At 33.6% G+C, this 26,358-nt stretch overlaps 2 protein-coding genes across 2 annotated transcripts; both read right to left on the reverse strand.

Annotated features, from left to right (window-relative positions):
* Window positions 1-2,287: 2,287 nt before the first annotated feature.
* Window positions 2,288-5,164, reverse strand: LOC134244552 (uncharacterized). Its single transcript, XM_062726813.1, has 2 exons — window positions 5,139-5,164; window positions 2,288-4,771 (listed from the first exon to the last, which is right to left on the reverse strand). The coding sequence occupies exons 1-2, from the start codon at window positions 5,162-5,164 to the stop codon at window positions 2,755-2,757; spliced, it is 2,043 nt and encodes a 680-aa protein (XP_062582797.1). The 3' UTR covers window positions 2,288-2,754.
* Window positions 5,165-11,371: 6,207 nt separating this feature from the next.
* Window positions 11,372-14,286, reverse strand: LOC134244551 (uncharacterized). The gene is made up of 2 exons (XM_062726812.1): window positions 14,156-14,286; window positions 11,372-13,768 (listed from the first exon to the last, which is right to left on the reverse strand). The coding sequence occupies exons 1-2, from the start codon at window positions 14,179-14,181 to the stop codon at window positions 11,740-11,742; spliced, it is 2,055 nt and encodes a 684-aa protein (XP_062582796.1). The 5' UTR covers window positions 14,182-14,286; the 3' UTR covers window positions 11,372-11,739.
* Window positions 14,287-26,358: the final 12,072 nt, after the last annotated feature.

Genomic DNA, 26,358 nt, shown 5'->3' on the forward strand with positions numbered 1-26,358 from the left:
ACTTGGTGATTTAATGGTCAGGAGTAAAACTAGTTCGCGACGATTACTCTCTGCCATCAAGTTTTTTTTAAATCAGTTTTTAATTAACACAGAGACTTTAAAGACTAGTTCACGGCGAGAAATATTCGCGATTATGAGGCTCTCGCAAACTTTGCGAAAATGTCGAGCATTTGGATAAACGTATGAAAATTGATCTCCTGAATTCCTATAATGTCATTTGAATTATGGAAAAACAGTATTTTTTCTGTTAAGATGTTTTTTTGAACAACCCAAATTCTAACCCTGTATATAAAAGTGTCTGGTTTTCCTGAACCTGGATATAAGTTCTGAAATACTGTTCATAAAAAGATTTTATTGTGAATTTCATAGCCGCTTCAAAACTTCAAAGTTAGATTGGTAGAACGATGAACAAAGTGGTATTGATTTTTTATGAAGAAATGAAGTACACTTCTGGAATTTCTTGAGTGAATTTGATTTAGTTTTTACTCTACTTCCTTGTTTACCAAATGGGAGACCATGGTAATAAAATGTCAGACAACACTAAAAACATGATAGCACAATTAATAGAAAGTGGACACAGGGCATCAGCAGTTTCGAAATGTTTAAAGATAAACAAGTCCACAATTTTTAAGCCACAGTCACAATTTCATATAAAATTTCATTGTCACATTTACGATTTTAACAAACCCTTTCTGTAGAAGAAACTTATAGCTATGAATGTCTACTCTAATGCTTGAAGCTTAGGGTAGAAGTTTTTCATATAAACAAGAGGCCCATGGGCCACATCGCTCACCTGAAAAGCTTTGACCATTCTGCTCTTTAGCAGATTTCCCCCTTGTAATACATAATATGGCCCCACTGATCATAATTTAAACATTTTTAAAATATACACTACCCAAGGATGCTTCCATGTGCTCATAAGTTTCAGCTTTTCCTTTCCCCCGGGGTCATGATTTGAACAATTTAGAATCTACACTACCAAGATGCTTCCACATAAGTTTCAGCTTTTCTGGCCCTGTGGTTCTTTAGAAGAAGATTTTCAAAGATTTTCCCAATATATTTCTATGTAAAACTTTGATTCCCCATTGTGGCCCCACCCTTCCCCCAGGGGTCATGATTTGTACAAGTTAAAATCTACACTACCCCAGGATGCTTACACATAAGTTTCAGCTTTTCTAGCCCAGTGGTTCTTGAGAAGAAGATTTTCAGATTTTTCCTATATATTTCTATATAAGAAATTGTTTCCCCATTGCGACCCCGCCCTTCCCCCAGGGGTCATGACTTTAACAATTTAGAATCTGCACTTCCCCAGGATGCTTCCACATAAGTTTCAGCTTTTCTGGCCCAGTGTTTCTTACAAAGAAGATTTTTTAGTGACCCCACCCTATTTTTGTCTTTTCTTGATTATCTCCCCTTGTGAGGGAACTTGGCCCTTTATTTTAACTATTTAAATTTCCCTTTACCCAAGGATGCTTTGTACCAAGTTTGGTCAAAATTGGCTCAGTGGTTCTTGAGAAGAAGTAGAAAATGTGAAAAGTTTACAGACAGACAGACGGACGGACGGACAGACAGACAGACGGACGGACGAAGGACAAAATGTGAGCATAAAAGCTCACTTGAGCCTTCGGCTCAGGTGAGCTAAAAAGACATTATAATAATTTATGACACCTGATCCTATCTCTGATGTTTTATTTATGAAGTAATTCTTTGTTCTGCTCCTGAAATGTTAGTCCGTTATCTATACACTGATTAGACGACAGATAATCACGTGACCTGATCTGGAGTCAGCTGATTCCCAATATTTGTTACCAATGTAAATAATTGGTGAAGCAAGGTGGAATCGTGAGCAAAAAATTATAAAAATTCCCAATATTTGTTACTAATCTAAATAATTGGTCAAGCGGTGTGGGATCGTGAACAAGAATTAAAACATACATTCTCAATATTTGTTACTAATGTAAATAATTGGTCAAACCGTGCGGGATTGTGAACAAAAATTAAAAAAATCATGTATAATCTATTCTTTATTTGATGATGAATAAAGATTAATGATTAGACTTTATTTAAAACACCAATACCAACAGAGTACATCTGACAGTTACTTGTCTGTTTATTTTACAACAATCCATGCATTTAAAAAAATACGTACAGAAGTTAATTTTACAGATTAAGTTTAGATGAAATAATTTTTTATTGATTTTCTTCATTGCATTAAATATTTATTCATTACGCAAAAAAAAAAATGTTGCTTTGATGGGGGGTGAATAAATGTATTTACATTGTAAGATTCAATATAGAAATATCTTATTAAATTTCTAGGATTCATTGAATTTTGATTGAATTAATCCACAAAAGTCATGCGGAATCAAAAAAAAAAAAAAATTAAAAGTGAGATCACTAATGTCCAATGCCTAACTTCCTTGTAAATTTATAGTGAAATACATTATATATAAACACAAATAAACTGGCATATTTTTTATATATAATAAATTCATTTAAAAAGATGAACCTCTATCCAAAGGTCACCTCTCTATACAGGTCTCTTTCAATGGATCCCGTAGGTGACTCCTTAATACAGGTTTGACTGTAAATTATGATAAGCAATGGTGCCTCTTCAATTTTATTATAGACTAGTGATTAGCTTTATAATATATGTAATAAAAGAGACAGAAAAGAAAAGATGAAATCAGAAGAGGATATGTAAATGAGAAATCTCTCTCAGGTGAACTCCTACAAATATCAACTAACATTTAATTATTCAAGGGAATCCATTGACAAACTCTGTATTCTCATTTCTGTAGCTGTTTGTATTTTGTTGATTGGTTCTTGTCTGAGAGATTGTTGGTATGAGTATAGAGCAGCCTGGAGGTTCCCTGTCACCTGTTGACAGATCCCCAGAATCTGCCACGATATGTCTCTGAACTCTAAAGGTATAAGCTGTCCCTGATCATAGTGAACTAGGGTCTGTAGATCATCTAGAGCTGTTTGTGCTCGCATTGTGTCTACATGTCTGCAGCACAAAATCTCTAGCATGTATAACAGGATAAAGGGTCGGATACATAAAAGATGATCATGATTCTGTAGAGCAGACTGTTGTTCAGGTATCAGTTCACTGATGTACTGGATTCTATTGTCAAGTCTGAAAATCCAAGCTACAGCCTGTCTCATCTTTGTAGACCAGGACTGTCCCCCTAAAGCCTCAGTGTACATCTCTGTATCTACATTATACCAGTGCATCACATAGGGCTGTGCTAACTTGACCTTGATCATATGTATAGTAGATATAGCTTCCATGTATCTAATTGTCTTGTAATAATACATGGCTATGTATAGCATGTCTGTTATACAACCAAACTTGGCTGCTAATTTCAGCATGTGACAGGACATTTTGTCAGCTCTATACCTCAGTTTGCTTTTATGTGTGTAAGTTTCCATGTGTAATATAAAAGCAGTGTACTGAAGGACCCTAGCGGTCGAGTACTGTAGCATAATTACTTGATACTGTGTCAGGAGGGGTGAACCTATTATCTGTTCTATTGTAGGTAGATATCTAATGCAGCTTTGTATGTTCAATTTGCCTGGTGGTAGGTAAGCATGTAATATTTCAGCAAAAAAATTTCTATCAAACTCAGCCTCAGAAATCAGAGTATGATCATCTGTACAGATGGAGTTTCTGGGGTTATAGAGGACATCTATAATACAAGATCTAATGGAGGGACTATGTAGCAGGAATGCTAAACCCTTTTCATACAATTCTGACATTCTTCTATATAATTGATGTTGTTTGATGCCATGAATTTTACTCAGAAACATGTTGTTGTCTGGAATGAAAAAGTTAGGACAGAACCCCTCATACACCCATTTGAGGATGAGTTTAAAACAGACCGAGAAACCCTCAAGGAGATTTTGTGAACACCAGTGAGGTATTGTATTTTGTTGAATCACCCAGAAAACTGCCGTCTTCATGTGATAGGAACACAGTAATTTATCATTATCACCTACTCCATTGTTAATTATTTCTGTTAAGATCAGTTTAAGTAAGCCGTAAGTTAAGAACTGACAGTGATTCATTACATACACAAGTTTTTGTTCTGCTCGGGAGAAAGAAATTCTCCATTCATGATCTTCATGATTTCCTAGCTTATGTCCAATTGCTACAAAGTGGCATCCATTTTTTACTATATCATCAACAACATGAGGCTGGGGCCATGAGTGACATCTGTCTATCCATGGGGAGGCAGAGGGAGGCCAAAAGTCACTGACAAAACAGTGGACATGATCATATTCTAGTGTTCCAACTGCTCCACTTGCACAGGGTCCATGTGTACGGTTATCAGGTGATAATGACTGTCTGTATTTAGAACTAGATATACAATATCTGTTATTCATTCTAAAACAGGCTCTCTGGATTTCTCTACACATGCTTGGTGACAGTAAATTTAACAAAGTAAATCCTGGTGGACTAGCAGAACAGTCACAGAGGATCAGTGTTTGTCTCTGTGTGTTGTAATACTGAGATTGAGATAAGTCCCAGATCACACGGTGATTATTTAGCCAGAACATATTGTCTATATCTGATCCTTTAAGTCTGAGTCCTTCTCCATAACTTCCACTCACCATGACACTGAACTCATCACTTGTTCTCACTTGATTTTCCACCATATAACTGATGTCCACCACATCTCTCCTCATGGCCACCACTTGTGAGGTCCCCACTTTACGACACAGTCCGACGAACACCGACTCTAATATTTGTTGTATGCCTTCAGTTCTGAGAATGATTAAAGAGGAATTTGTATTCTTGTATAATGAATGTTTCACTTTTGTAAAATTATAAATTATAATATTATAATATAATTATCATTTTTGATAATTTTTACATTCAAAAATCATAAAATAAAATAATACTTCCTCAAATGAATCAGTTTTTTTTAATTCAGCTAAATCATTCATTTTGTTTTAAATAGTGAAATTTATAACTTAAAGTGTCTAGGATAAATACATGTATTATGTTTTAAATTCAGTGGTGTAAAAAATTAACCAATTTTACTGTCAACAAATTACACTGATATTACACTGATTCAGATAAATTTGAAATTGTGTTTTTAGAGTTATAAATTCTTGTCATGAAAACTTACATTTGTGAGCTTCTAATGGAGTCCATTTTCAGTGGCGTATTTTCCTTTCTGCTATTGATTAGGCTAGTGTGAGGTCACAGATTCTACCTCAAGGAGCTTCCTCTCGATAGATATTTGGGGGTCAAGCTCAGACACCGACGATTTTAATTTGACAAGTGAATATAATATTGTAGACATATCTCTTTTAACTAGGAAATATGGAAACTTTCCTACCGAATCAAATTTGTCAAAATGTTAAATTTCCTACTTACCCAATATAACTCCAGTTATCAATTTCGTTTCCTGCATGTATCAAGGACTCCTGTTGCTTTCGATGAAATTCTCTGATACAGACTTGAGATTAATAACACTTGAACTTTGGTTTAAATATTTCCTGCTATGGATTTAGTTTTGTCCTTAAGCAAAAGTGTAGAATAATAGGATAGGTATCAAATTGTGGATTGCTAAGAATAATTTTTATGTCCAGTCATGAATATGGCTGGGGCAGATAGTGTTTGTTATGTCCGCCTTCTGTCCTTCCGTCACACTTTGCATTTAGCTCAAGTCAAAGCTCAGATTCAAAGAAAGTATTTAATAGCCATTCTCTGTAAGCATTTAAACTCTTATATAGAGAGTGTGGCACACATGGTCTTGGATTTTTATGAAACTTGGCATACATTCCCATATTGGTGTACGTACCTAAAATTCATAATAAAATGGTTGCTATGGTCCATGGTTACCATGGCAACCAACATACATTTTTCATGGCCTAAAAATCGCTAAATTTTGATGAGAAATGACCCTTTTTGACTTATTAAAAGTCTTTAATGGAACAAGCTATCAACATGACTTCACCTTTTTGCCAAAATTCATCATTTTCCAGTGCTTTAGAAAATTTTTAGTATTTCAGTAACTTTTTCCTCATAGAAAAATTATCCCTCATTTTTAGGTAGGATTTTTCTTGGGGAAAATTGTAGATTTTAGGCTCTTTTGAAAAGCCTGGTAAAAATTTTTGCGGATACTTTGGAAAAAATGAATACATTGGTTTGAAAGTCCACATATAGTTCTAATATACACTACAAAGAACTACTTGGTATTCATATTTAGTTTTCTTGTTACCATGGTTACAAACTTATGCTTTCTTTCAAAATCCTAGAAAAGTACAATACGTAGATACAATCAGGATCCATGTAATTGCCTGAGTATTTTAAAATGGATTAAATCAAATTTAGATCTATGGTAAACAATAGGAAAAACAAAGCGAAAAGTCAATTTTCATGACTAAGGGTCAAAGGTCAAGGTCAAAATGGCCGATTTTGATAGATATTTAAGAAAACTAAACAACATTTTTTCTGTGTCATAACTAATATTTGTGTTTTAAACAACAAATGAAGAAACAAAATTACAGTTCTGGTCAACAATAACTAGCATCATATGAATGTGTGCCCATATGGACAGAAGGTCAAAGTTCAAAGTCACAGTGGTATATAAAGAACTATGCACGCTAACTCTCAATTCCCGCCTACATTTTGCTACCATTTTATTCAATATTAATGGCAATTTAGTCATAAAATCTTTATTAAATATAAAAAAACAGTTAAATGGTATTTGATTCATTATTTTAATACCAGTGCTAAATAGTACATCATCCCTTATTCCAACTCTTGAAATAAGGGGATGGGGGGGGGGGAGGAGTCGATGATATTTTCCATTAAAATCGGACTTTCAAGCATCACCATATTTTGAAAAAATCTTGGATGTAATTAAATGTTACGCAGATTTTTTCTCATGTTTTACCCAAATAAGTAAAACATACTAGTATATATATTAATAAAATACACAGTTTTAGCTGTTAATCACTTTGAAATTGGGAGGAAATAGGCATTTATTTTCGTTTTCTTTTTTTATAAAAATAACCCTCCCCACTCCTCTGTCTGTTTTAACATTTTATTATCATGGGATATCTTAAGAAGCCTATGATCTTTTTCAATTTGAGTTTATATCACAACTTACTTTGGCTTAAAATGACCCCTATTTATTTCTAGGGCAAAAGGTAAAGGTAGAAAAAGACATTGTATGTAAACCTCTCATTTCCGTGTGATATCTCAAAAAGCGTTTAGGTTAGCTTATTTTTTGTTAAAAACGCTCTATGGTCCCGCCCGCCCTACTTTAAGTGTCCCATCCCCTACCCAACCACCCTCCGACACCCCCCCCCCTCTTAATCTACAGAAATTCTTATCTCCTTAAGCAGGGGACACATATTCTTTGAATTAGCTTGTAAATAATGCATATATACTCGGTTATTCGGAATACTGGTATTGTAAATGTTGTATCCTGACCTCGATCCCGTATATTTAATGTATTTTATTGAAAACTGGTTTTACATTCTCCCTTTAGCTTGATGCATAATGTGAAAATGCTTATATAAGTACAGTTTTCAGGTTTTATTGATATAAAGGTAGGCATTTAAGAATATTGGACGACTATACACTTTCCATATTGAGTGCAAGACTTCTTGTATGTAGAGAATTGCGGTACAAGCATGTAAAGACACTCTTCTGCTGTTTTAGTAAACTAATCCCTTGCTCCTAAATGTACATTTTTTAAACCATATTTAACAATCCGAGTTTTTCAAGTGACAGTCAAAATGTGTTTTCCAGTCACTTTTTTTCAGAGAAGTTGACGAAAAAATCTAATTTACTTTGAAATATCATTCTTAAAAACATGAGATTTTAGCGATGTTGATGGTAAATATTTCAACACAAATATGCCTGGATCTACGCAAAAGATGTGATATTCCCAAAGTTTAATCAATAATAATCTGTTGTAAACATCTGCTGGACCTGTTCGATTAATCTGCTAATGTGCTTTAATTAATTGTTTTTTTTTTGGGGGGGGGGGGGTGGGGGGGTCAGAAAATTATTTTCATTAATAATAAAATACTGCTAGACAGATTTAATATTGAACTGCTATAAGTTTAAATCATAATGTATCTTAGTCCAGAGAAATGATAAACCGTTAACTTTAAATCTGATTCACAGACAATTTATATTTCTATGCAACTACATCAATCATCAAAAGTATATTTTTGACTGGTTAACAATGCATTTATACTTGTTTATCCTGTATAAAAACTGCATAATATGACTGTGCTTACTATGTTTTAGGGGACGACCTTTGATCCAGAAGGGGGGGGGGTTAAGTTAGGTTTATTTTCATGGCAGGACATATCATTTATTTCCAAGATGTTTTTAGGGAAAATTATTAATTTTCTTCTTCACAGAAAAAAGTCTTAAGAGCAAAGAAAAAAACAATAACAAAATATAAAATGCCCAAACTCTTTTTCATTTAGGAAGGGGGGGGGGGGGGGGCTTGTATAGGTAACCCATATAATATGTATTATACCATGGGTTTCAAAAAATATTGCTTAATTTGAAATAACGACCTGTGGATGGGAATTGTAGCTATTATTCAGTATAATTTTTTTTCCCTTTCAGCCAAGGACATATTAAGTTTTTTAGAAATTATTAGTCTCTATAATAACATTCAGTTTAAAAATTCATTTGCTTTCTAATGCCGTATTCATTGCAGTCCTCCAGTATATCACTCTGACTGATCGTAAGACACAGTAATTCTTAAAAAAAAAACAAATTCATAATACAAGTAATTCTGATATTTCAAGTTTATATTGAATCCCCTTTTGAAACTCCTTAGACCTTGAGACTAATGCTTATGTACAGAGCTGATTTCCTGAACTATGTAGTCTAGCTTGTACATTTCACCATTTTTCACATATCAAAATTATTCTTTTGCATGTAGGATATAAACAGAGGCTAAAATTTGTATGCAAATTAAATAAACAGGAAAAACAGTTGATTTTACTTGAATTCCTGGATACACAGAGCTGTATGCTGACAATATGTAAACAACTTCCAGTCATTTTTGTATAATGATTTTTTTTTTTTATCTTTCTCACTGAAGAGCTCACAATTATCAAAGGGAGATAATTCAATTTCAAAGTTATTGTCTGCTATTTTAATCAAAGAATTCTCATATTTATAGAGAGAATACCAACAAGGTTTTAACATGCCTTTTAAAGTTAGATGTTATTTTTCTTATTTCTGTGAGTAACATGAATTGAAGTAGCCGCATTTCTTTAAAAAACTTGCCCAGATATTGCATTTTTTCACAAAAAAAAAAAAAAAACAACTTTAGACACCGTTTCCATGGTAACTACTCAACAAACATATGATCTAACTATATTTTTTGAAGTAGTTTATGAGGTGGTACTTTCCAAATTTGAAAAAAATCTGTGACTATGCGTGCCACAAAAGTTTAAGTGGTTACAGAGAATGGGTATTAAATATTTTCTTCAAACTTTATATGGTCGCCGGCATGGCACAGTGGTTAGAGCGTCTGTTCTAGAGTCACGAAGTAAGGAGTCAATTCTTATGTCGCGGGTTCGAATCCCACTGTGGGACGTGGAGACCGGTCCTTTGGAAGAGACCATACAAACCGAGGCCCCGTGTCGTTGTAGGTGCTGGCACGAAAAAGGTCCCTCACTGCTCAAAGGCCCTGAGTGCCGAGCACAGGACAAAATTTGTAGCCCTCCACCGGCAAGTGGTGGCGTCTCCATATGAGTGAAAAATTCTCGAGAGGGACATTAAACAACATACAATTAATCAATCAAACTTTATATGCTGTTACATGTACATACTGATGAGAGTCACTCAGGTGACCTATTGATATCTGTTTTCGTCCGTCCACGTGCGTCACAACTTGATTTATTGGCCCCAGGATCAGGGGTTTTGGTGATAGGGTGGGACTCTATTGATTATATAGTGAAAATGCATTAATTTCTTCAAAATCTCTGCTCCTAAGTATTAAATAAACCAACGAAGTACATATAGTTATGATGAGCAAGAGAATGCCTCTACCAAAATTGTAGATTTTATGGCCCTAGGGTCAGGAGTACTAGTGTGGTGGGGCTCTTTTGATTATAAAAGTGAAAAAGCATTATTTATGCTTTTTTATATCAGATTTTAAAGAACACAGAGACTTTAAAGACTGGTTCACGGCGAGAAATATTCGCGATTATGAGGCTCACGGGAACTTTGCGAAATTTTCTAGCATGTGAATAAAAGTTTGTTTACAGTATAAAAATTGAACTCCTGAATTTCTATCATGTCATTTGAATTATGGAAAAACAGTATTTTTTCTGTTAAGATGTTTTTTAAACATCTATTATGGCTGTCATGAACAACCTGAACTTCAACCCTGTGTAATAAAGTGTCAGTGGTTTTCGTGAATTTTAAAGTATAAGTTCTGAAATTATACTGTTAATAATAAGACTTTAATGTGAATTTCATAGTCGCTTCAAAACTTCAAAGTTAGATTGGTAGAAAGATGAACAAAGTGGTATTGAATTTTTATGAACAAAGGAAGTAACCTTCTGGATTTTCTTGAGTGAATTTGATTTTGTTATTACTCTACTTCCTTGTTTACCAAATGGGAAACATGACAATAAAAAAGTGATCCTACAATTAAGTGGACACAGGGCATCAGAAGTTTCAAAATGTTTAAAGATAAACAAGTCTACAATAGTGAAATTTTTAAGCCACACTCACAATTTCATATAAAGTTTCATTGTCACATTTACGATTTTAACAAACCCCTGCTGTTAAGAAACTTTTAGCGATAAATGTCTGCTCTAATGCATGAAGCTTAGGGTAGAGATTTTCATTTTAAAAAAAACAGCATAGTGATTTATGACATCTGATCCCATCTCTGATTTTTTTGATGAGGGAATTCTTTGTTCTGCTTCTGATATGTTGGTCCGTTATTTATACATTGAATTGACGACAGATAATCACGTGACCTGATCTGTAGCCAGCTGATTCACCATATTTGTTACGAATGTAAATAATTGGTCAAGTGGTGCAGGATTGTGAACAAGAATTGTTAAATACTGGGCAATCTTTATTTAACACCAATACCAACTGAGTACATCTGACTGTTACTTGTCTGTTTATTATACAAAAATCCCTAACATGCATTTGAAAAAAAAATATGTACAGAAGTTTATTTTACAAAGCAAGTTTTCATGAAATAATAATTGATGGATTTTTTCGTTGCATAAAATATTCATTCATTTCTTGTTTTGATGGAGGATAATGCTTTTACCTTGTAAGATTCAATATACAAATATTTTAATAATTTTTTTGGATTCATTGAATTCAAATGGAATAAAAAAAAATTAAAAGTGAGATCACTTATGCCCAATACCTAACTTCCTTGTATATTTCAAGTGAAATACATTATGTATAAACACAAATAAACTGAAATACTTGTAAATAAATTCCTATAAAAAGATGAACATCTATCCAAAGCTCAGCTCTCTATAAAGGTCACTTTTAATGCCTCCCTGCAGGTGGCTGCTTAATACAGGTTTGACTGTATTGATGATAAGCAATGGTGCCTCTTTCATTTTTGTATAGACTAGTGATTAGCTTTGTAATACATGTAATAAAATAGACAGAAAAGAAAATATAGAATCAGAAGAGGATATGTAAATGATAAATCTCTATCAGGTGAACTCCTACAAATATCATCTGACATTAAATTAATTAAGGGAATCCATTGACAAGCTCTGTATTCTCATTTCTGCAGCTGTGTGTATTCTGTTGTATGGTTCTTGTCTGAGAGATTGTTGGAATGAGTATAGAGCAGCCTGGAGGTTCCCTGTCACCTGTTGACAGATCCCCAGAATCTGCCACGATATGTCTCGTTGACGTAAAGGTATAAGCTGTCCCTGATCATAGTGAACTAGGGTTTGTAGCTCATCTAGAGCTGTTTGTACTCGCATTGTGTCTACATGTCTGTAGCAAAAAATCTCAAGCATGTATAACAGGATAAAGGTTGGGATGATTAATAAATCCTGATTATTCTGTAGAGACTGTTGTACTGGTATTAATTCCCTGATGCAATGGAATCTTTTGTGAAGTCTGATAACCCATGCTACAGCCTGTCTCATCTTTGTAGACCAGGACTGTCCCCCTACAGCCTCAATATACATCTCTGTATCTACATATCTATGCATTACATATGGCTGTGCTAACTTGACCTTGGTTATCTCTATAATAGATAAAGCTTCCATGAATCTAAGTGTCTTGTAATAATACATGGCTATGTACAGCATATCTGTAATACAACCAAACTTGGCTGTTAATTTCAGCATGTGACAGGACATTTTGTCAGCTCTATAACTCAGTTTGTTGTCAAATGAGTAAGTTTCCATGTGTAACATAAAAGCAGTGTACTGAAGGATCCTAGCGATCATGTTCTGTAGCATAACGACTTGATACTGTGTCAGGAGGGGTGAACCTATCATCTGTTCTATTGTATGTAGATATCTAATGCACTCTTGTATGTCCAATTTGCCTGGATTTACGTAATAGAATAGTATTTCACGAAATAGATTTCTATCAAACTCATACTCAGAAATCAGAGTATGATCATCTGTACAGATGGAGTTTCTGGGGTTATAGAGGACATCTAAGATACAAGATCTAATGGAGGGACTACGTAGCAGGAATGCTGCACCTTTTTTATACAACTCTGACAGTCTTCTAAATAATTGTTGTTGTTTGACACCATGAATTTTACTCAGAAACATATTGTTGCCTGGAATGAAAAAGTTAGGACAGACCCCCTCATACACCCATTTGAGGATGAGTTTAAAACAGACCCAGAAACCCCCAAGGAGATTTTGTGGACACCAGTGAGGTATTGCATTTTGTTGAATCACCCAGAAAACTGCCGTCTTCATATGATAGGAACACAGTAATTTATCATCATCACATACTCCATTGTTAATTATTTCTTTTAAAAACAATTTGAGTAAGCCATAAGTTAAGAATTGACAGTGATCCATTACATACACAAGTTTTTGTTCTGCTTGGGAGAAAGAAATTCTCCATTCATGATCTTCATGATTTCCTAGCTTATGTCCAATTGCTACAAAGTGGCATCCATTCTTTACTATATCATTTACAACATAAGGCTGGGGCCATGAGTGACATCTGTCTATCCATGGAAAGGCAGAGGGAGGCCAAAAGTTACTGACAAAACAGATGGCATGATCATATTCGTGTCTTCCAATTGTTCCACTGATACAGGGTCCATGTGGAGTGGTGTTATAAGGTAGTGAAGACTCAGATAAAAAGATCTGTCTGTGTTTAGAACTAGATATATAATATCTGTTATTCATTCTAACACACGCTCTCTGGATTTCTCTATTCATGCTAGGTGACAATAAATATAACAAAGTAAATCCTGGTGGACTATCAGAACAGTCACAGAGGATTAGTGTTAGTCTATGTGTGTTGTAATACTGAGACTGAGATAATTTCCAGATCACACGGTGATCATTTGGCCACTGCATAATGTCATTATCTGATCCTTCCAGTCTGAGTCCTTCTTTGCGACTTCCACTCAGCATTCCTTTGAACTTATCACTTTCTCTCGCTTGATTTTCCGCCATATCACTGATGTCGATCACATCTCTCCTCATGGCCACCAGTTGTGAGGTCCCCACTTTACGACACAGTCCCATAAACATTGACTCTGATATGCATCGTATGCCTTCAGTACTGAAAATAATTAAAGAGTGATTTATATTCTTGAATAATGAATGTTTATACCCGCACTTTCTAAAGAAAGTGCGGGTACATTGTTCACTTTTGTAAAACTATAATATGATTATCATTATTGATAATTTTTACAATAAATTCATCAATAATAAAATAAAAAAAATACTTGATCAACTGAATCAGTCATTTTTCAACTCAACTAAATTCATTCATTTCTTTTTAATAGTGAAATTTATTATTAAAAATGTCTAGGATAAATATTATGTTTTAAATTCAGTGGTGTAAAAAGTTAAAACAAATTTTACTGTCAACAAATTACACTGATTACACTAATACAGATGAATTTGAAATTGTTTTTAGTTATAAATTCTTGTCATGAGAACTTACATTTGTGAGCTTCTAATGGAGTCCATTTTTAGTGGCGCGTTTTCCTTTCTGCTGATGTATAGGCTAGTGTCAAGTCACAGATTTAACATCAAGGAGCTTCCTATCGATAGGTAATGGGGGGTCAAGCTCAGACACCAACGATTTTAATTTGACAAGTGAATATAAAACGTATCTCAGTAACTCTTCTTTGGAAATATGGAAACTTTCTTACTGAATGTTAAATTTCCTACTTACCCAATATAACTCAAGTTATCAATTTTGTTTCCTGCATGTATTATAGACGCCTGTTGCTTTCGATGAAATTTTCTGATACAAACATGAGATAAGTAACACTTGAACTTTGGCTTAAAATATTTCCAGCTATGGGATTAGTTTTGTCCTTAAGCAAAAGTGTAGCATAATAGGATAGGTATCAAATTGTGGATTGCTAGGAATGGTTTTATGTCCCGTCATGAATATGGCCGTGGTAAACAGTGTTTGTTATGTCTTTCCGTCACATTTTACAGTTAGCTCAGTTTAAAGCTCAGATTAAAAGAAAGTACATGTATTTAAATATTTTCATCAAACTTCATATGATGTTACATGTACATATTGATGAGAGTCACTCAGGTGACCTATTGCTATCCGTTTTCGTCCCTCGACGTGCGTCACAACTTGATGTACTGGCCCCGGGATGGGTTTTGGTTTCAAGATGGGGCTTTATTGATTATATAGTGATTATATAGTGAAAATGCATTAATTCTTTGAAAATTTTCTCTGCTCCTAGGTATTAAATAAACCAACGAAGTACAAAGTTATGATGAGCAAGAGAATGCCTCTACCAAAATTATAGATTTTATGGCCCTAGGGTCAGGAGTTCTGGTGTTAGGGTAGCTTTTTTGATTATATAGTGAAAATGCATTATTTCTTTGAAAATCTTTTTTTCTACCCCTGGGTATTAACTTTGTGCATAGTTATAATAAGCAAGAGTGACTCTACCAAAATTGTGAATTTTATGGCCTGAGGTTCAGGGGTTCTGGTGTTAGGGTGGGATCTATTGATTATATAGTGAAATGGATTTATAAGGAATCACTGTCTAGTTAGTAGAGTATGCCAGGGACATCAACGATATCGGAAAGATGGGATAATTTATGCATAGTGGGCTTCGCCAATTTTGAATTTTTATCTTGAATCAATTTCTTTTAATGATGTGTTGATGTAATAGGAATGTGTTTCAAGAGGCTGGCTAAAATTGTTAAAACTACTGTCAATTATCAAATGAAGTAAGATTTTATATGAAAGGATCTATACGTTTTTACTTATTTTATATGTCAGGATTTAGAGAAGATAAAAATTTTAGAAGCTAACAATGTTCCAGGAAATTGGTTTCTCTGTGGACACTGTCTTTAACAATGAATGAATATGAAATCAAATTCTTTATTTAAAAAAAATCTCCCCACATATACATATGATCTTAAAATTTCTTATTCTACATGTCTTAGCCCATAGCAAAAAGGAATGGCATTTTTCCATTTTATCTCTATTCATTTAGCATTTTTTGCAATTTTTCATTTTAAAACCATTTTTCCTACATTTCTCTATCTTTCAATTTTCCAGAACCATTTTTTCGGAACCATTTAAAAACCATTTCTGTTAGGAAATGCTTTTTAAATGGTCAACATGCAGCATTTTCTTTCCATTTATTTGAGTAAATGGAAAAGAAATGCCAGTTTGGTGATCCAACTTGCTTGAGTGGACCATTTTTCTCCCATTTATTTTCTGAAAAATGAAGAAGTGAAAAAAAATGGTTAGCTTTAGATAGATTTCTTGTTGGTTAATTGATGCCATGTGCCAGGTTCTTATAATGGGGCACTGGATATCAGATTTCCTCCCATGCTCTTTAGTTACCGCCTTTTCCAGTAAGTTTGAACATTGGACAAGAGCACTTTGACCTAGCTTGTAGTGAGTTTAGATGGCTGAAGTTATTCTTCAAGGAGTATTTAGGTTTTTCGTGATTTTTGATGCTGACAAAACTGTACATTAAATTTGATGGTCAATGCAGAAAAAAAGAATTGCTAACTTCTTGTAGGATGATAATAATGTGACAGTTTTTCATGTTTCCAACATTTGGGAAGTATAGGCAGAAGAAGTGCAGCAAATGCATACACAGACCTTATTACGTTATTCTTTTTGAATGGTAAGTATAAATATGTATGTATTTTTATTAATGTCATGCACAGAAAATGTTCTTTTTCCAAAGAAAAAAACATATATTAAAGAATTCTGAGCATTAAACATGCTGATGCAATAATCTATAAACTGATTAATCTTGTTTAAACTGGGTCAGACTTAGGGAACTTGGATTTATATTTTTGCAAATTCTTATTGATTAAACTTTAAATGTAATTTTTTAAAAATAATAATATTTTTGCATTTCCTTTAAATTTTAGCATGTTTAGAGTACTGCTTCTATATGGACATGATGGAGCAACAAAAAGGACAATTGGGATTCAAAATATAAATTTTAAAGATGGAGACAACCATTATTCAGATCAAATAAGGACATTATATTTGAACATTCTAGGATTCAAAACCATGCATATATGTGAAAAAATTGAGCAAGTTACTTCTATTTTGTGACTGACTCTACAGCAACTAAGAAAGTGGAATTTTAAAGTGTTTGTTCATGCATATGGATTAATTAAGGACCTAGCTAAATTTTCAATTTTCAATGATAAATAAAATGTGTTAAAAATGGATATTAAATGGCTAAAACAAAAACCATTTATTTTTCCATTTTTTATCTCATTTGCATAAATGGTTTTGGAATGGTTAATATGCATTGCAGGGCCCCAAAAAAATGGAGTTTGAATGGGGTTTGAATGGAGTTTGAATGGAGATAAAATGAAAAATGGTTTTTAAATGGTCATCCCTTTCTGTTGAGAATTCTTGAAAGATTTGATGAAATAAAATGGCTTCTGAATGTCTTTAAATGGTCAGAAAAGAAATGTCTTTTAAATGGTATCTAAATGGATTTCATTTTGATAAGGGAGACATTTCTTTGAATAAAGCCTGGTTTAATTTCTGATTTTCTGATAGGGAATCAATTTACATACAAGGCATGTAAGTTAAATTTTACTTTTAAAATCAGCATTATCTTTATTATACCCCCTCGCTTGAAAAGGGGGAGGGTATATAATAATCGTTATTCCGTCCGTCCGTCTGTTACGCTTTGGGGTACCCATCTCTTATCCGCAACTCTTCTTATACCACTGTATGAAATTTGATGAAACTTTCACAGATTCATAATTACATATTTGCCATTGTGCACCTTCTATTTTACTTTTTGATCCGACACATATTTTGGGTTTCCCATCGCAAAACATGGACACTGTCATTTATACACATATGGGAGGCGGGGCGAATCATATAGTGAGCCCATTGCTCACAGTACCTCTAGTTGCATTTATAAATTCATTTCTACCTTTGGAATGGTCAGGAATCTTTTTGTTTAAATATAAAATTCAAATTCCGAATTCCCCTTTAAATTCTGGAATCCCTCTGAAGAAGATGTTGTTTTAATAAAGGTACATTGATACTCTGATAAGAGAGATAACTCTTGATGACACAAATGTCTTTAATTCCTATATAAATTTGCCAAGTTCAACTGTCTTTTTTGTTAAAATTTGCTCCGCAAGCCATGCTATTATTGATTTTTTTTTATTCAGCATGTACATTTCCTCTTGAAAATCATAAAAGTTAAAGAAAATTTTCATATGAGTGAGCAAAGGGTTAATGTACCTTAAAAAGGTCAGATATCTAGCTCGTATATAAATTGAAGTCCTATCATGTCATTTAAATGAAGACAAAGGTATGATGTTTTCCATTCAGTTGATTTAAAACATCTTTTAAGTGGCTGGCATGAACAAGGGACTCCGAAATCCGAATTTAAATCTGAAATACCACTGATATTGGCAATGAAGTTTTTTTTTTTTTAAATAATGAAAGTCCTAACTCTTGAATTTAGTTACATGTATGCTGAGCTGGTGACCAGTTTACTTAATACCAGTCAGTGCACCAGCCAATGAAGTTCAAATAACTTAAAAATGTAAAACTAAAATCCTCAGAGAAAAATTCTATTTTTGCCTGAATAAAGACAAGGTAGGATATGTTTTCCATTTAGTTGATTTAAAACATCTTTAATGGCTGTCATAAACAAGGGACTCCGTGGTTTTCATGAAATCGGAATTTAAATCGGAAACACTGTTGTTGGCAAAGAAGTTTTTTATTGAAAATAATAAAAGTCCTCCTAACTCTTGAATTCAGTTACATGTATGCTAAGCTGATGACCAGTTTACTTAATTCCAGTCAGTGCACCAGCCTATGAAGTTCAAATTACTTTTGAGCAGAGTGTGACTAAAATCCTCAGAGAAAAATTCTATTTGTGTGTGAAAGTTTGGATCCTGTATGAAAGTTAAAGAACCATGAGATTTTTAAACCAAACATCCTTTCTCCATAGTGGTTCTTTTAACTCCTAACAAGCAAGTGAATTTAAACTGCTTTGAGTTTGTTTATGTCAGGTCTCCTGTGTATAACATTAAGACGCCTCTATGTACATGTATAGTACTATAAACTGGAAAGTGTTTTCTTTACTTTCTCCTTAATGTTCCCTTTAACTGAGATGGTTCTTTGAAATATGGTGTGAAATCAAACAACATTTCTATGTTAATATGTTGACACTGACTTCACCAGTAAACCCTGTGTCTGACAGGAGGGGGGGGGGTTAGGGGGGCATATTGTACGCACTGATTAACTGTGTACGGACCTCCTTATTAATTGACTTTCGGTTCACTTTTCAAAAAAAAATATTTTGTCCTCAATATGATGGACCAGAGGGAAATTAAATTCCTTTAGGGTAAAATTTTATTTTTCTCATCAGGTAAATGAATTTTAAATTGTTTTTCGAGCTGAAATCATTTTTAATTTCTGTGTATTTTGCAAAATGTAGGTAGAAATTACTCAATATTGTGTCTTCTCATTATAGAAGTTTTGTAATGACATTTTTCAAAACTGTTGCATTGTGACGATAGTTCTGAAATGTTGTCTCTACGAAATCAATATACAGTAAAACTCGTTTAGTACGAAGACGGATAAAGGGAATTCAGGGATATAGCGATTTTTTGGGGGGGTCTCCGGCAAATTTTTCACAAACCTTTGTAAAATTTTACGTTTATAACGAACTCTCATACAACGAATTTACAGATATAGCGAAACCTCGTTGAGGTTAAATATAATAAATTTACATCTTTTATAACGAACTTTCAAAGATTATAAAAAAATGATAAAGTGAACTGACTTTATTTCCTTTTAGCATTTGTATATTAAATTCAATTCATTATAAAACCTAAGTTATTGTAGATATGTTTTGTCATATTTGCTACCCTGACATATTTGGTAGTAATACTAGAAGGAAAACATGCATATTGCAAATTCGCTATAATTGTTATACAAATTCGTTATACGGATATAACGAATTACGGATATAGCGAATTAAATTCACAGGTCCCAAGGACTTCGGTATAACCGAGTTTTACTGTAAATATGATTGATCATCTCTTCTGCATAGGTCAAATTGTTGAGCCAACAGGTAAAAATGATTGGAGCGAAGGTAGACGTATAATCGAACTTGGTATCCTTGCAAATAATTTAAAGGAGTGCAAGAGATGTGGGCAACCTTTGCATTTATCCGATTGTGTTGGAGAGACTAGATTCGGACTCGCTCAAATTCTCCAAGGGCAGTGTAAATACATGTACCAAGAGTGTAGGCTACTTAACGATGTCCCAACAGGGAAAAAACATCTAACAGAAAAGGGTGGAAAAGCCTGGAATATTAATACAATGGTAGCAGTAAGTTAGTGTATTATAGTTCTGAAATAAACTCGGATAAACTTGTGTACATTGGTGTTTTTAATCTTTGATTATTGTTTAAAAAAATTGTGTTTGTAATATTTAAAGAATGATCAATGGTGGCTTCGGGAGTCTTATTTAAATGCCCCCTTAGCAGTGCTAAACATTTTAGAAATTTCGTAGGGAGGTCTAAAGGAAAAGGAAAGGGAAGTTGACAGTACCTTGAGTAAAATGGCAGAAGAAAGTTGTCAAACCAGTCTATTAGAGGAAGTTGAAAAATACATTTACATTTATTGGTATTTGTCAAAATAATTTGAAATATTGAAAAAAAAAAATTCATGCATGATAATTATTGAATCTTTCTTCAGGAGTAATAGTAAGCTTACTGTCAGCTTCGAAGGTGCCTAGTAAAAACGGGGCACTGGCCGTGCCTACAATAACCTTACAAGTATTTTATATGTTGAAAAAAAGTTATCAATTATCCTAATTAGTATTTTGAATTGGATGCTTTGACTTTTCAATGATTACTAAAATAATGCAAAGTAATTGCTGCTATTGAACAGTTATAATGTTTTTTACCCGTCCGTCAGAGTATCAGTCAGGCGGTAATCCGTCAGTCCTGTTTTTTTTTTTCAGCGTAACTCCTCATAAAGTTCTGCACAGAATTTCGCCAAACTTTGCAGATATTTAGGACATAATATGTAAATGTGCATATTACCAGGAAATTCCGATTCCATTTTTTCCGGGAATTTCCGCACTTTTTAACTTAGGCATTTGGCCATACCTTGAATAAAGAGATGAACATTTGTCAGCGCAACTTTTCATAAATTCTTGCACAGAATTTCGTCAGAATTTGCAGATATTTAGGGCACAATGTATAGATGTGCATTTTACCAGGAAATTCCGATTCCTTTCATTTTCTGGGAATTTCGGCTTTGGTATGAATTTGTGAAATAACATTCTATGTTACCTGTAAAAAGGAATTTTTGTGACAAAGGGGGAACATATGTTTATAGACAAAAAACGATAAAAATGTGAAAAATATGAAAAAGTTTTCAATTTCATATTTTCTATTTTTCTCAGGTGAATAAAAGACTGACAATGTCTCCTGGAAGATACACCCAAAGCATTCCAGGATCCTACAAAACAGACAGAAGCTGAAGCGATTACAACAAGCAAAGCGGAGCACAAAGCGGAGGCGTTTAGAGCTGAAGTCAGAGCGGTCTGCAAAAGATGCATCACAGTCTGTTCTTGAATGAAAGTCAAATAAATACACCGTATCTGAAACTTAATTTATTTGTGTTATGTTTGTTTTTACCTATTGTTCTTTTCCGAACATTTCTATTGCAGAGGATACATATAGCAGCAAACTGGTTTGCGTGATGAAATTGATTTGGAAGAAATTTCTTTGAATAGATTAGATCAACTACCAAGTACTAACAAATCTTACGTGGTATTTGTCCTAGAGACTATTAGTTTAAGTTTGTGAACTAGTTTTTCTTTGTAAAAATATCGAAGGAATATATTATATAAGGTTAAGAGAATTATGCTGCACTTGACTTAGAAGAACACACTACGGGGGTTTCAATATTTATTTTATTCATTTCAACCAGGACATCAGAAATTGTTCAGATTGCAGCAGTATGTGGCGAGAGAGAGAGAGTTCAACAAGTTCTTGACACCACAGTCCCCAATTAGTCCTGAAGCATCTGCAGCAACTGGACTTACTTCTGTTGGTGGTGTGCTGAAGTATAATGGCAAGAAGGTTGACCATAAAGAGCCCTTTGTAGGACTTCAGCAGTTTGTTGAATTCTTGAAGACTGTTGATAGCTAGCCTATTTTGGTTGGGCACAGTATACAATGTTTTCTCCTACTGTTATTGAATCAGCTAGTCAAATGTAAATTACTTGACAGTTTTGCTAGCACTGTCACTGGTTTTATAGATACCTTACAAGTGTCTAAGAAATCTTGTAGCAAATATGATGTTAAAGATTTTAAACAAGTCAGTCTTGTAAATACTTTCATTGGAAAAGATTTGGAGGCTTATAATGTTATTGCTGATGTGAAGGCATTGAGGAAACTTTTTGAAATGACGTTTTTGGCTCTGTGTACAGCTAATGATCTGTTCACATTGAATTATTATACCATAAAGAAGTCTTTAGAGCCCCTTGTTAAGGGAAAGATTGTATCTTCCATAATTTCAAAGAAGTTGATTGCAAATTCTCTTAATTTGTCTAAGTTGGTGCTAATCCACAAGAGGGATCTACATAATGGGTTACTAAATGTTTTTAGTGAACCATTATCGGGTTCAAAGCAGCCTAGAATATCTAAGTCATCTACCGTATCCAACAAATTATTTGAATAGCTGTGAATGATTACTGTTTATATGTATTTTAATTTAAATAATACAGTGAGTAGAATAGTGGTCTAACAACTTGTATGGGAGATTTCAGTCAATACTCAACCTAACGTTAGACTGTATTTGTTTTAAATTAATAAGCCACGCGCTGCAAAATGCTGACTGTTAATATTAGGTAGTATACTAATTTTTTTGTGTTGAACACATAATTGGATCTACTTTGACTCAGTATAGTGGAAAGATTCATGATAATTCAAAATTGATGACTGATTAGACTGTCGATTTTTATTTCATTTACTAGAAAAACAGATACATGTACATGTATTATATGAGAAATTTATCTGTAATTAATGGCACACAGAAAGTATTATAGGTTTTAAAATTGTTTTATATTCTAAAGAATGTTGTTATTCCTTTGCAATTATGCGTCTATGAAATGAAATAAAAGTCGTCAAAAGCTCTGTATTTTTCATCTTCCCTCATTTGAAATTACTTATCAAAAATCTCAATATGGACAACAAAATGTATAAATAAATGGTGGTGCTGAGAAAAAAAAATATACTGGCAATGTATCAGTGAATACACGTTTCGTGCGCATTTCTTGTCGTAAAAACCGTAAATGCTGAAAATTCATACGTATTTTGAAGTATAAATAGCCTTGGCTAACCATTAAAAAAGTTTGAAATGTAGAAAACTATAACAGGTAAATTGACCTAAACCACGTGTCTATGATAAAATGTAAACGTAGTTAAGCAGCATGCTTTGTTGTTCTGTCATCGAATTGGACAATAACTATGTGCGAAATAATAACAATAGACATATAAGATCATCTCGGACACGCATATCCCTCTAGTGTGTGAAGACCCGACCATTGATCACTCATGTATGAAAACTACAAACATCTTTGTAGATTAAATATCATTCGTCGTGTAAAAAAAGGCCTCAGATAGCAGTTATGTCACATCATCCTATGTCTTGCATCCTGGCAGGGATGCCTCCTCTATTTAAGTAAATCTGTTAAAATAGCCTCAAATTCGATATGCTTATAATAAAATAAAACCTAAGGGGTAACAGAATGAGGAGAAATGTAAATGGTAAGTAGATGTAGTGTTAATTTGAATGCTTGGATAAGGGAAATTTATTAAGTGGATTTTCGTTTAAGTAAAAGAGAAAGAACATGGGACGCAAAATATTACTGGATTTTGTATTCAGAAAATTCCAAAATGATTACCCAAAGTTTTAACTTTGTTGTCAAGTCTTCCTTTTATAGTATCAGAAAAAGTGAATTTTTTTTAAAAGGCCATTAAAGTTTTATCATGTGTTTTAGATTTCCAATAGTAATACTTTTTGAATATTTCATAGAAGAATATGAATTTTATAAATGTATATATAAAGTTCGTTGAAGAACCCCTGAGGTACCATAAAACGCTGGGGGTCCTTTCATGGAGACCTATGCTTATTGCATAGTATAATCCATTTTTAATTGTATATTTTTTTGTTAGAATCTAATTGTTATTCCATTCCGAATCCTGATCTTTCACCACTGAACTTATATTGCTGAAAAAATAATTAGCATGCCCTAAAAAAATTGACAAAATTAGATCCGGTCTGTGTATACTATCAATAATTATTATTCTGGGCACAAAGAAAACGGCTGCTATATCAGAGGTTAAGTTTGTTCAGTACGTCACTTCTGCTGCAGAGCGAAGATCTTATATTTGCGGCCTTAGAACTTAACACATATTAGAAATCAGAAGCACCTAAGTATCATATAATACCCGCTGTGATAATCAGTTACGTTCATACAAGCTCGTAAACATAACAGCTGGACGTTGCATTTACATCAATGGTTTGTATCAATTAGGCACAATTCTCCCTATACCAAAATGCACTTAAAAGTGTATATGATGATTAATCCCTTTGTAATAGAAAAGCTTGTTCTACATACTAGTATTTTCCTGACTGATAATGCTAAAATAACTTCACATGTTTACTGAATGATTTTTTATCCCAATGAAATCGAAATTTCGTTTGTTAAGGTGCTCAGCTATGTTAAGGAACGATATGAAAAATGTGACCTTTGCACAATTCAAATATATATTAATTCTTTTAAAATATTGTAACAAAGCAACTGAATACTTGTAGAAAATGTAATATAGCTATCAATGATAGATAGGACTGGGCTGTAGTTATTACCAGTTATATCGCACGTATCAGCTGTTGGTCACGTGACTTTTATATAAAAAGAAAATTGTTCAGCTGAATGTAGGAAATGAGGAAAATGCACGGGCATACCCTTGTTTTTCAAGAAAAAAAAAAGATGTTTACTTCCTCTACCCAAAAAGTGCTGGGAGCTAGTCAGCGCTGACTGCGAAGTACTGAAAAATTTGCTAAAAATGCTTATTATAGTTAAACATTTCCACTTTCCATAAATTCTGTTATAAATAAAAATAATGTTATGCAGACCAGAATCAGCTCCCAGCACTTTTCAAAATATACACTATATAAGCAGTCCCTGAAACGTTCTACTTTCCCATTTTTCCGTTCGCTCACCGTTCGTTCAGCGTTCGTTCAGCGTTCGTTCACCGTTCGTTCAGCGTGCGTTCACCGTTCGCTCTCCGTTCACAGTTTTGCGTTCACCGTTTACCGTGCGCTCGCGTTCACCATTCACAAAACGTTCACCGTTCGCTCTTCGTTCCGTTTACTCTGCGTTCACCTTGCGTTCACCGTTTACTTATCGTTCAGTCTTTATTGTCATTCGGAACTCCTAAGTGAAAGGACTTATCTTTTTTATGGTAAGGATTTACACGTTTTTTAATTAAATAACTAAGATATCGTGTTCCAAGAATAATTATTTCAATGCAAAAAGTATGTACGATATTTATATTTCTATTATTTTAGCTTAGCTGTTACTTTATTCAAACAATTTCCCTAGAAAATACATGTAATACATTAAGAACCTACATGTAAGTAGAACGATGCTAAAATATTAAATTTAAATAAGGGCAATGTACAAATACTTCAAGCGCGGCATTTGAAATCGTTAATGGATGGATAATATTCCAAGTCTTTTACAAGACAAGAATATACAAAAAAATATTTCTAACACGTATTCAAAGAAAAAATGCACGAAAACATGGTAGAACTACATATAGGTCTGAGAATTATGGAAAGTACTGCAGATATTCAGTAAATTAAATATTTGTAGAGCGAATTAAATTGATAGTGTGATTTTAAATTAAAGAAAAGACCAACTGTTTAAAATGTTATACATGAGAAGTTTTGTTCTACTTCACGTATATAAAGTGTATAATTAGAAAGGGGAAAAAAAACCTTCCTTCACCGTAACGAAATAATATGTTTGCCATTCAGTATGATTAAGAGCCCCCCCCCCCCCCCCCCCGGTGCCTTTTCTCCCGAAATCAAATTCTTACTTAGTATTTTCAGTATATATTAATTAACATTCAATGTGTATTGTAACACAAAAAAAAATCATTCTTAAAACATACATCAAAACAATCATTATATACATACATGCGCCGACAGTGGTATTTTGATTTGGCAGGGATTATGCTTCAAATTCAATTTCAAACTGGAAAGTTTAACCCTCCCCTGTCCTGTTATTTATTTATTTTTCCCGTAGAAAAGCGAAAATCAAGCGTAGAAATGATGCCAAAAATGTTAAAACTTCTTTGAAATTCTAAATGACTCTTTGACTTCGGCATGTTCGGTGAAGCGAGGTTTCAACACCTCCATTGTGTCGAATTATTTTGATTGACAGGACAAGCACGTGCACTTCGAGTGAACGTTGTGAACTTGATGAAGGAATATAAAAGCCGACGCACGCTTAAAGCTTACTGTCAAGTGGATTTGTTAATCTTAAAAAAATTGATTACTTTGACTGTCTGGACTATTAGAAAAAAATGACATGAATTTTTTTCGATGCAACAGATATATG

This window comes from Saccostrea cucullata, unplaced genomic scaffold (assembly GCF_032062105.1).
Source record: "Saccostrea cucullata isolate Sc308-1 unplaced genomic scaffold, CSIRO_AGI_Scuc_v1 ctg2329, whole genome shotgun sequence".
Lineage (NCBI taxonomy): Eukaryota > Metazoa > Mollusca > Bivalvia > Ostreida > Ostreidae > Saccostrea > Saccostrea cuccullata.